General features: G+C 57.7%; 2 protein-coding genes across 6 annotated transcripts; one reads left to right on the top strand and one right to left on the bottom strand.

Moving 5' to 3' along the window:
* The first annotated feature begins 776 nt into the window (after window positions 1-776).
* On the top strand, window positions 777-1,637 carry C16H19orf33 (chromosome 16 C19orf33 homolog). Its single transcript, XM_029925310.1, has 4 exons — window positions 777-886; window positions 1,003-1,103; window positions 1,256-1,333; window positions 1,469-1,637. Exons 1-4 carry the CDS (start codon window positions 865-867, stop codon window positions 1,577-1,579), a joined length of 312 nt encoding a protein of 103 aa, XP_029781170.1. The 5' UTR covers window positions 777-864; the 3' UTR covers window positions 1,580-1,637.
* Window positions 1,638-1,780: 143 nt separating this feature from the next.
* YIF1B (Yip1 interacting factor homolog B, membrane trafficking protein) lies at window positions 1,781-10,036 on the bottom strand. 5 transcript variants are annotated; one of them, XM_029926100.1, is made up of 8 exons: window positions 9,932-10,036; window positions 5,049-5,287; window positions 4,861-4,965; window positions 4,584-4,662; window positions 4,390-4,447; window positions 3,207-3,362; window positions 3,031-3,124; window positions 1,781-2,160 (listed from the first exon to the last, which is right to left on the bottom strand). In XM_029926100.1, the coding sequence occupies exons 1-8, from the start codon at window positions 9,972-9,974 to the stop codon at window positions 2,005-2,007; spliced, it is 930 nt and encodes a 309-aa protein (XP_029781960.1). In that variant the 5' UTR covers window positions 9,975-10,036; the 3' UTR covers window positions 1,781-2,004. The 5 variants fall into 5 exon arrangements, with proteins under 5 accessions (XP_029781960.1, XP_029781959.1, XP_029781957.1 ...); XM_029926099.1 differs by having other exon boundaries at window positions 3,207-3,365; XM_029926097.1 differs by having other exon boundaries at window positions 3,207-3,365; window positions 9,923-10,010.
* Between the last annotated feature and the right edge of the window lie 1,800 nt (window positions 10,037-11,836).

The following is an 11,836-nucleotide window of genomic DNA, read 5'->3' on the forward strand; positions in this document are numbered from 1 at the left end:
GCCCATTCATACTACATTTGCCGCTCATCATCTTACTTAACTGTTTGGTCCCTCAGTTTTCTCATCTGTAAAATAATGGGATAGCCACAATACCCACCTTTTAATTTAACAAGCTTAAACGTTATTTTACAAGGAGTTACTCTGTGCCAGGAACAGTCGTAGGAAACTAATCTTTTTGATTCTTAACAACAATCCCATATGGCAACTGCCGTTTACAGATGATGAAACCAAGGCACAGAGTGGCAAAGTGACTTTCCTGAGCTCACCCCACCACTAAGTGGTACAGTGGGGCTTCGTATCCAGCAGGCTCGTCCAAGTTCATGCTCTTCACCCCTTTGGACATGGCTTCTCACAGAGCCATCCAGGGGTTGAAAGTCAACGTGTGTGAGGCCTTTGGAACAGTGCCTGGCATGTGCTAAGTAAGTGCACACAGACTATTAGCATTATGATGGGACATAGGGCATGGGGACGCACCCCCCCTCTCACTTCTTCAAAAGCTGGCATCTGACCCTTTTGGGGGAAGCAGATGACAGCTCTGGCCCCCTTCCCAGAAGTCTACAGCCGCCCCTACACTGCCCTCCCAAACCCGACCGCAGGGTCCCGCCTCCCTTGCCAAGTCTCACCCGGTGGAAATACAACAATTAGCTGAGCACATCTCCATTTCCCACAGAGAAAAAGTTGGGTGGTGCTGGTAAGGGGCTGTGAGTCAAGGCTAAGGATTCTGAAGGAGGCTGGGTGGGGCTCCTCAGAAGTCCCAGGGCAGGCCATTCCCATCGCTCCTCCCCCCACCCTTCCCTCTGCCCTCCGGGCACAACCCACCCAGGCCCTTCTGGCCCTCCCCACTCACTACCTTCTCTCACCACGATGGAGTTAGACCTGACTGCAGGTGCGCTCCTGGGAGGTGGGGAATTTGAGGTGCAGGGGGGCCAGATTAAAACCCAGAAACCCCCAAGGGCGCATCCCCTTCACCTGCACCAGCCCACCCAGCTTCTCTCTCCACAGCTCTGGACTCCACCTCCAAGAAGCCGCAGGGGGCAGACCACAAGCACAGCACCCCCAAAGTTCAGGGCAAGGCAGAGGCCGGAGCAGCCGATAAACCGAAGGTAAGTCACCTCGGGACCAGGCGCACGCCTCCTCATATGAAGGTGGACGGTTGCCTTTGAACCAAGGGTCCCGCAAGCTAGCTTCGGGGCTTCCTACCTGGGGGCAGGGGCTGGGTAAGGGGCTCTGGCCTCACTGTCCCGTCTCCAACTAGCATGGCCACGGTCACCGCAGCTGCTCAGACTCCAGCAGCAGCAGCAGCAGCTCCGGCGACTCGGACATGGAAGGAAAGGTAAGAGCCTTTCTCGGCTCCCAAGCGGGTGCGCGGCACTCCAGGTCAGGGCAGAGTCCCGGGCCCCATCCTGGGCAATCGCTTTCACCGGTGGAACCGTCTCTCTCTTCCATCCCCCCCGCCCCCGCCCCACAGCCTCACGATGCCGCCTCCGACAAGCACAAGAGCACAGCCGGCAAGGTCAAGAAGCCCAAAGTGAAGAAGGAGAAGAAAAAAGAGAAGGCAAAGAAGGGGGCTCCTCACTGACCGGCCTGGGCTGGGGTCTCATTAAACCTTTACTCGGCCTGACGGCCGCCTTCCGGTCGCAAGGTGCAGTGGTGTCCCGGCCCCGCCCCTCTGCCCCCCCCCCCCCCCCCCCCCCCCCCCCCCCCCCCCCCCCCCCCGCTGCCCGGACCTGGCCTGCCCCCTGCCGGGCAGCCGCTCGCACCGCCAAGGAGAGGCCGCCCACGCCGTGCCCATCACGGTTTATTGTTTCCTGAACAGCGGCCGCGCTGCGGGGCGGCCTGTGCAGCTGGACATCTCAGCACCTCGGCGAGGGGAGGGGGCGGGGTCTCGGGAGGGGGCGGCGCCCGAGCCAGGGGTGGTGGTGCCCCAGGGGCGGCAGGCAGAGGAGAGGCAGGCGCGGCGCCCTGAGCAGCAGCCGGAGGCTGGAGGCGTGGGCCAGGCCGCCCTCACCGCACCAGGTGGAAGGTGAGCCAGTACATGAGCAGGGGCTGCGCCGCCGCCACGGCCATGGTCAGGTACATGCGCAGCTGGTTCCTGGCCCCGCGCACCGGGACCCCCTCGGCCGCCGCCTCCGCCAGGATCTTCAGCCGCAGGGTCCGGATCTGGGGCAGAAGGGGGTTCACGCTGAGTCCTCGGCCATGCCGAGCCACGCGGGGCGCCTGGGCATACTTCCAAGCCCTGCCTCCCTTGCTCCGCAGGGGCAGCTGGGGCTCGCCTCTGTTCGTGGGAGCCTGGGTTACCCCCCAAACATCCAGACGGTGAACACTTGCTCCTACCCAAGTCTTGTGAGAAAATGTGAGGGTTCCACACCTCAATGGCAGGAGAGCCCCGAGTGAGACAAGGGACTTCGTGGGGAACACCCTGCCGAGGACAGGAGGGGTGGCTCGGCTCTGCCAAGGCCGCTGCCACCGGCTTATGTTGGCCAGATGACAGTTTTTCAACACAAGCCAGAAATACTTTCTTTTTTTTTTTTAACTTTTAAATAATGACATCTAAGTCAAAGGTTATCTGAGGGTCAGATTTGGCCAGTTTGAGCACACATACTGCATCCTCCTGGTACCCTGAGGCACAATTATTCCCCTTTTTACAAAAGGGGAAGCAAATTTAAAGAGGGGAAATGATCTGCCTGGGACCCAGAGAAGCTACTTCCAGGGGTACTGAAACTTTTTTCGTCCTTACAGAAACTCTGGCAGGAAAGCCTGCCGTGTAAGGAGTGTGGAGGGGGCGCCAGAGCCCACTTTAACAGCCCAGCTGGCTCCTTCTCTTCCTTCAGGCCCCAGCTTGGACACCCCCTCTTCCAGGAAGCCCTCCTGACCCCCAGGCTGGGGTAGCCACTCCAAGGCTCCTCAGTGCAGCGATGTGCCTCTTGCTTCAACTCCTCACCTGACATCCCCTGCGTGGATGCCTCCAGGGGACCCCAACTCTGAGGGCTTGTGCCCTAAAGCCTCATCCTCCCCTGAGCCCCAGCTCACCATGAACACAAAGATAGACACGCAGCACCAGCCCAGCACCAGGTAGTAGCCAATCTTCCCAAAAAGCAGGCCCATAAGGACCCCGCCAATCATCCTGGGAGGAGAGGGGAAGGCTGGTCTGAGGGCCAGGGCTCAGGGCATGGGGTGGCAGGGGGGAAGGGGGAGGGGGTACTTACCCAACATATTTGTAGCCCAAGAAAGCCACCAGATCGATAGTGGTGAGGTCGGTGTTGACAGTGACCAGGTAGAGACTGAGCAGGATGGCCAGCACCTCCAGCGTCAGCCAGGCCAGTGCAGAGCTCGCCTGAAGCCCCAGGAGGTCCGGGGAGAACCTGCTGGCACCAGGCTCTGTCACTTGGGTGACCGCTCCCACCCTCCCAGAGTATCCACCTGTGGACAGCCTGTGCTGGGTGGGGCTAGAGACTCAGCGGTGACCAAGATGAAACCGGACCCTGCCTTCGTGGAAATCTCATTCCAGGGAAGGGCCAGGATGAGGGAAACATAGGGGCTGGGGGCGGGGGGGGGCGGTGCCGGACCCAGCCGGGAGGTGTCAGAGAGGGCTTGCCAGAGGAGAGGACCCCCAAGCTGAGGCCTGAAGGAGCAAGAAGCTGACTGGGGAAGAAGGACCAAGGTCTCTGCCATATTCCCAGCACATCAACAATTAATGGATCCTAATGACGATCGTTTTCGACGCCACAGAAGACATGGACTGGGGACTATGAGCAAGGTGGGGGCTTGACCCAGGCTGGGGGCTGAGAAGGCCTCCCTGATTAAGTGACATCAGAGTGGAGACATCGCGAGTGAGCAGGTGCTCTGCAGGTGACTCGGGAGGACCATACTCCTGAGCGGGGCCCTGGAGAGGCCCTCAGACAATGGAAAGAGGCCCAGAGTGGCGCAGCAGGAGGAGGAGGGGCGGAGCCAGGCTGTGTGGAGGCAGTGGCGCGCCAGACTAAGGGGCTACGGCCTGATCTGAGCACGGGAGAGCTGCGGACAACTTCGGAGCAGGGCGGCACATGGCCCAACAAGACACCCCTGGCTTCAGCTGGAGTGGGTGCAGAGGCAATGTGCGCAGGGCAAGCTGGCTAGGAGGCAGTGAGGACACACACGATCTGGGGTGGAGGCTAAGGACGAGGGTGGAGTTAGACTCACCCGCTACAGGTGTGGTGATGGGCACAGGTGTGGTGATGGGCGGCACGTGGCGGAAAGCGAGGGAAGAGGGCGGGGTGACACCAAGGGCTTTGTGCTGGGCCAACTGGGAGCATGGTGGGGGCTGCCCTGAGAGGGATCCAAGACACCTACCTGACTGCCCCTCAGCCCCCCAACCCTCACCCCACTCTGCCTACTCCACGCCTCCCTTACCTATCCTGGGTCCCCAGCGCCAGGCCAGCCACCAAGACATAGGTGATGAAAGCCATAGCTGTGGGAGGCAGACACACAGACATGGATCAGAGAGAAAGAGCGACCATCCTAGGCTACCAGGCACCTAAACCTCTAGCCTGGACGTGCCCACCCAGAGGGAGGAGGGAGCCGGGCAGTAACGGGGAGAGTGAAACCTGGAATGTAGAGGTCAGGAGCGTTGACGTCAAAGCGGGGGGCCACTGGCGTGTCCTGTTGGTACTGCACCTCCCAGTCCTGTGGGGAGAGTGAGCAGCAGGACCCCCGAGCTGGGCGCCTGCCACACTGCTTCCAGACCCTCCCTCGGGGCAGACCTACCCACCCCACCCCTCCCCCCCAACCCCCCACCTCTGACTCGCCCTCTATCCCCCTACCCTCCACCCCCACCCAGAGGCCCTCCCTCCTCGAGTTCCCCTCAGCAGAGCCAGCGCTGACCTGGTGCAGGTAGGGGAAGAAGAGCAGGCCTAGCTTCTTGCCCACGTACATGGTGTCCACGGCAAAGTAATACTTGAGCTTGGTGACGGGGATGAAGCGGTCAATCTGGGGGCAGGCAGAGCCCAAGCCTGAAGCCCTGGCCTCACAGCTCCCGCCAGCCCCCACTGCCCCTCCGGCCCAGAACTCACGTTTTTATCCACCAGCTCCTTGCCCTGCGCAGCCAGGCTGCTCCCGTAGGCCATGGCCATGTTGGACACGGGATCGGCCAGGAAGGCCTCCTGGGGCGACGCAGAGGCTGCCGGGTAGCCCAGGCCGCCGGGCGCCCGCTGGGCCCCATAGCCCCGGCTCTGGGCCGAACTTGTGTCATCGAAAAGCTGGTGGGGGTCAGACATGCCCGGCTGGGCCACCGGGATCCTCCGCTTCGAGGCTACAGGGGAAGAGGGGTGGGGAGCCTCACTCGTTCTGCAGGGGCTCTCCTCTCAGGGCAGCGAGGCGCTGGTTTTGGTGTCAGATGGGCCGCCTGGTCAGGTGCAGGCAGGCAGGCTCTGGCTGCCTATAATCTATCCGTCCAAATGACAGTGACGATACGCTGATAGCTACTACGTACTGGGCCTACTGCGCACAGAATCCTGTACAAACAAGGTCTCTGTGTCTGTGTCTCCTTCCTGCCTCCTTCAGTGGTCCGCTCGGGCCACCTCCGCGCTCACCGCGAGCACCAGGCACACTTCCACTTCGCGGCCTCTGCACCGGCTGTTCTCCGCTGGGATGCTTGCCCCCTCCCCTCCGCCAGGCTCTGGGGTGCCTTCCCGACCACCCACCATCCTGTCCCTTCCTTCCCCCGCTCAGGGACATCCCCTGCCGCCCACCCCCCTTCCCTGCTTCGCTCATATCCAGAACTCAGCGCCAGCTGGCATACTCGCTGTTGTATTTTGTTCGCTGTCCCCCCAACTAAAATGTGCGCCCCAAGGGGCGGAGCTTCGTCTGGTTCATGGGGAAAACTGGGCTAGCACAGGTGCTTGACAAAACCCTGCGAAGGGAGTAAGCAGCCATGCCCACGTCACAGATGTGGTAACCGAGGCCCGGACAGGGGAAGTAACAGGTGCAAAGGGCCACGCTGAGCGAGTGACAGGGCAGGAGTGTAGCCCAGGCGGGCCTGGTAGCTAGGACAACCGGGCTCGCACCAGGCCGTGCGCTGGGCGCGGGGGGTGAACCCATTTAATCCTCACGGCAGCCCCGCTTGTGCCAGTGCTACCACCGTCCCCATTTTTGTTTTTTTGTTTTTATTTATTATTGGGACAGAGAGAAACAGCATAAGTGGGGGAGAGGCAGAGAGAGAGGGAGACACAGAATCTGAAGCAGGCTCCAGGCTCTGAGCTGTCAGCACAGAGCCCGACGTGGGGCTCAAACCCATGAACCATGAGATGATGACCTGAGCTGAAGCCGGACACTTAACCAACTGAGCCACCCAGGCGTGCCTCAATTGTCCCCATTTGACAATTGCTGAAAAGCAAGCCCCAGAGAGGCTCCGGCCCTTGCCTAAAGTCACTCAGGCAGTATGAAGCAGAGCCAGGTTTCAGGTCTGGAAAAGGTCCCTCTGGCTTCCTGTGGGGAACAGACTTGGGTGGGAGGCAGCAAGAGGGGAGGAGGGAGGAAGTTGCCGAGAGGTATGGTGGGGAGGATAGGGATGGAGGGGTTCGTGGTAGTGGTGGGGCGGAGGAGGGGCTGCTTCTGGCCAGATTCTGGAGGAGGGAAGGATGGGGCTTGCTGGAGGCGGGCTTAGTTGGGGTAGGGTAAAGAAGCCAGAAGAGAAGGGGAATATGGAGAGGGTGGATTTGAACCCAGCACTCTGGCTCCAAGACCCCTGCTCCTCACCCACAAGCAATGCCACCACAGCAGATACTGAGAGAGCTCCTCCTATGAGCCAGGTGCCCTTGTGGGCACAGGGAACGGGTATGAGGGCTACATGTGTCGCGGGAGAGGAATCAAATAGTCTGCGTCCTGACTCTGCACCTCAGTTCTCTCTTCTGTAGAACAGAGTTAGTGCCCCAAGGCCAGTGACACTCACAGACTCCTCGGCCCCCGGCCTGGCGCATAAAAAGTGTCAATTCCTGCCACCTGTTATCCATTACTAGTCCCTCAACTCTTTCTCCCAGTTATTTTTAGCCTGAAAACTGAAAACACACCCAGGTGTGCTCCCTCCCAAAGCAACTTGCACTGGCCTGGACCCTCTCCCACAGTTTTTTAAATGTTTATTTATTTTTGAGAGAGAGAGAGAGAGAGAGAGAGAGAGAGAGAGAGACAGAGGGAGGAAACAGATTCCTAATCAGGCTCCAGGCTCCCAGCGGTCAGCACAGAGCCCAACGCAGGGCTCGAACCCACGAACCATGAGATCATGACCTGAGCAGAAGTCAGACCCTTAAGATGCTTAACCGACTGAGCCACCCAGGCGCCCCTCCCCTCTCCCACTTCTGAAATCTTTGGTGCAAGCCCTTCCTCCTTCCTTGTCACTCCCCAGCCCTTGATATGTGGGGTTCTGCCCCCACGAGCCTCCTGAACACCCCTCTGCACTGCCGGGCCAAGACCATTAGCCACTGTCATCCGACTCAAGCCCTTGGCAGCATTTAATGCCACCATCCCAAATGCCAAGACACCGTCCCCAACTCCTTCTCTTTCCTGAGCCCCTGTCTTAGGCTCTGCTGCAGGCATGGTGGATATAGCAATGATCAAAAAGACAAAAACGCCAGGGGCACCTGAGTGGCTCAGTCGGTTTTAAGCGTCCTGACTCTTGGTTTTGGCTCAGGTCATGATCTAACAATTCCTGGGTCTGGGCTCCACTCTGGGCTCTGTGCTGACTTTCTCACTCTCTGCCCCTCCCCCACTCACTGTCTCTCAAAATAAATAAATAAACTTAAAAATTTTACTGAAAAAGACAAAAACTCCTGCCTCTGCGGAGATGGTCCCCGGGTGGGTCCCTCTCCAGCCATGACTGACTTTCAGCTCTCTGAAACAGGTGGCCGAATTTTCCACCCTCGGGCTTTGCCTCTCACCTAGAGCCATCTCACCCACCCACTTGTGCCTTGGGCCCTGGGCTCTGTCTCCACCTGCCACTTTTCTCCCAGCTCCACATCCAGGTGTGGCCAGTTCCAGACAAAGCCCTCTGGCTGCCCCTCCGGCCTCACCTCAGGGTCTGAGCCCCTGACCACCGTTCTTTCTGACATCCAACCAACTAGTCGCTAGTTCTTGCCCACTGTGTCTCAGTGTTTATCCTCCCTTTCAGACCTTGTCATCTTGAACCTGACTTGGAGGTCCTCCGCCCAGGTCCCCCTGCCCATTCCTGCCCCACCGATCTTCTCTCCAGCCAGAGCTTTTTTAAATGCAAAAGAGAATATTTCACGTCCTCTGCCTGAGATCAGTCCCCACCGTGCTGAGAATGAAATCCACATGCATGACCCAGCCGCGCGGGCCACCCTGGTTCGCTACCTCTCCTGGGGCTCACAGCACCCCGTCACACTGGACTCTTGGGCCCTGACTCTGCCAAACTCCGAGCCCACACAGACTTTTGAACATGCAGGGCCATCACTTTGGAACATCTGCCCATGATTAACACCTGCCAATATAGCACTCAGGCCTCAGCTCAATCGTTTTCTTCTTTTTAAAAAAATGTTCTTATTTATTTTTGAGAGAGAAACAGCATGAGCAGGGGAGGGTCAGAGAGAGAGGGAGACACAGAATTCGAAGACAGGCTCCAGGCTCTGAGCTACGTGTCAGCACAGAGCCCAACGCGGGGCTGGAACCCACGAACTGCAAGATCATGACCTGAGCATAAGTCAGACACTCAACCGACTGAGCCACCCAGGCGCCCCTCAATTGTTTCTTTCTCAGAGAGCTTCCTCACTCCTCAGTCCGAAGCACCAGCTCCACCTTGTTCTCACAATATCCAGCAGTTCTTTTTTCCCCATCTGAGCACTCATCACAGTTGCTAACTATATTATACATTTGTCCACTCGTTTACTCGGCACAAGCTTCCAATGCTTTTCCTTCTCACCCTGAATCCCCTTCCCCGGGCGAATTCCTCATCATAAGACATACCTCTTTCAGGAAGCATCACTGACACGCCCAGGTGGGTCACACACCTAGTCTGGGCTACCACAATCCCTCCATCCCTGGTCCTGACCTGTGCTTCCCCCATCAGGTCATTATCACTCTGAACTGCCGCTGTCTTCTGTAGCAGCATGGGGACAGAAACCAGGGCTGTCCGGGCACCGCTGTAGCCCCAGCAGCACACACCACAGGGCCAGCCAGGCACCTTATTAAGGGCTGAAGAAAGGAAAGAGCACAGGCTGCCTCTGAACCCCCATCACATCCTGGATTATTCCCTTTACAGCCCTAATTATTCCCCACGTTTTCTTGCTGACGTGTTTGTTCCGAGTTTAGTGTCTGTCTCACCACTAAACTCTGAGTTGTAAGTTAACAACAGACTAATGCTATGCCAGTTACTACCAGGTCCCCAAATCCCAGCACAGGGCCTGGCACAAGCGGGGGCTGAGGCAGGACATGCTGAACGAATACATGAGTTACGCACACTCACGTAGATGAAGAGGAACTTAAAGAGAGATACAAATTAAGAGAAACGGGGAGAGGGGATGAACAGTCCAAGATATACAGGTTCATATCTGATGTGAGAGGTAAACATGGCCCTCTGAGCTCGCGAAGGGCTTGAATGCTGTCCCTACGGAGAGTGGGCGACAGCCGGAAGCCACGGAAGGGTGGGGAGAAGGCAGCTCGCTAACTGCAAATGAATGAAAGTCGTCTTTTCCTGCACACCACACAATATCCCGCCCAAAGTTGTTTTCTTCCAAAGGAATTTCGCAAAGAAATGACGAATCGACCCCAACGCGCCCCCTACCCGGACCCGGCATCTCAGCGCTGTGCACACCCTGAGGCTCCGGATCCCTGACCCCGTGACCTCTGACCTGCAGCGACCTCGCCAACTGCCGCGGCGGCCCCGCCACGCCCCCCGCCAGCCCGCCAGCCCGCCCGATCTCCTCGACCGGCCACGTACGCCACTTACGCTGCCGGGGCGTCCCCGCCGCCGCCGCGCCTGCCGGATGCATCCTTCACCACCGCAGCCGCCGCCCCAGCCGCGGTTCGAAATGAGCCCGCCCGGCTCCCGTAGCCACGCCCCACCGACGAGGCGACAGCCAATAGACAGAACGATCGCACAGGAACCACGCCCCTCGCGGTGGCCTGGACCAGTTGACAGCGGGCAAGAGGCGGGGAGCGGAGGCCCGAAGTGTAAGGCGAGAGTCAGCACTAACAGGGGCAGGTGGGCGGAGCCGAGGACAATCCAGGAGTAGGCGGTCTTGCGCTGACGGGAAATGTAGGTATCAGGAGAGGAGACCTATGGGAAATGGAGTTCTCTCTATAGACGGACGCTCAATTTGGATCGCTGAGAGCACTGGGGAGCCAGGGAAGGGTGTGGAGCAGGAGAGGAGAGATCTATTTGTGTTCGCAAGGGCCTAAGCGGAGTTGTGCAGATGCTAATTCTTGTAAAATTCTGGCCGACCTTAGGTATCAAAGTGAATACACAGAGTGAGAAAAGGACACCCAATAGGTCAGGTAGGAAGTACCAGGTGTCTTTCTTTGGAGATATCTTCAGACATTTTCCCAGAGGTTCATAAAAACGCCCTTGCGTTGCGACCTGGCTTACCCCCATCTGCCAAAACCACTCTGCAACCTTCAGCAACACATAGCACACACCCACAAGTGAGGAGTTTCCTTAGTCTCTCTCTGTCCCTCCGTCTCCCCCATCTCTCCCCCTTCTCTGTCTCTTGGTCTCCTCCACTTCTCAGGCAAAAATAATGGTACAAGTGACTTCTGGGCGGTGATAGCACTCCGGAAGGATGTCAGCAAGTGTCCCTGTCACTGTGGCTTTCCCTTTCCTCCTCTGAGATGAGATCTTTTCTAGGAAACTTGAGGACTGTCCTTTGTCTCTCAGTTATGAGTCCTGGCTCAGTCATGGTCCTTTTTACATGAGTGAGGCTCCCCCCCACTCCCCCTGCACCTCGAGCTTAGCACCTCCTATCCCTTGGGCTCCACTACCATTTCTTCCCCTTCAGTTCTCCCTTCTCTTCTAAGTCCTTCCATGACTATTTTTGTAATATTCACAGTATTTTATTAATACAGCAAGTGTTTTGGCTTCCTGTTGGCCTCAACCAGTTTTGTGACTAGTCCATTTTTAAGCCGAAATAGTCTCATCTGTTTAACGGGAATAATATAGGAGAGGTTGAGGATTGGAGGCAAGTCCCCTGCGTCCATAGGGCCTGGTTTACTGTAAGCCTTTGATCACTGGCAGCTACAGTTACTGGTTTTATTATCAGGTGTCTCTTCCTGTGGGTTGTCAGCCTCAAGTTGGGCTCTGCCCCTAGAACTGCCACAGTTTCATAAACAGAAGCAGCTTGGGCATGTCTGAGCTGGGCCCTAAGCCCCTCGCCTCTGCCATTCTGATGTGGTGAGGATTCCTGGCTGCCCTCCAAAGGCCTTTGGGGAGAGTGCTGAGTTACAGCTGGAGGGGGGCGGGAAGAACAGGGAACAGGGAAAGAAAAATTAAACAGAGGTGTGATTCTGGTTCTGCCAGAGAGACCCCGGCTCACTTGAATTCATCTTTTTTTTTTTTTTTTTTTGTAAGTAGGCTCCACACCCAGCACAGAGCCCAACGCAGGACTCAAACACACAACCCTGAGATCAAGACCTGAGCTGACATCGCAAGTTGGATGCCTGATTGAATGAGCCACCCAGGTGCCCCCTAACTTTATTTTTTTCTCCTAATTACCTTTAATGTCTCAACTCAGATATCCGCGTCCTCAGGTAGTTTTCTTGACTTCCCCAAACTGGATCAGTTACATCTTCTGGGTTCTTGTGGGCTCCACCGTCCTTTAGGCACCTCCCCCCCCCCCCCCCCCCCCCCCCCCCCCCC

This window comes from Suricata suricatta, chromosome 16 (genome assembly GCF_006229205.1).
Source record: "Suricata suricatta isolate VVHF042 chromosome 16, meerkat_22Aug2017_6uvM2_HiC, whole genome shotgun sequence".
Classification (NCBI taxonomy): Eukaryota; Metazoa; Chordata; class Mammalia; order Carnivora; family Herpestidae; genus Suricata; species Suricata suricatta.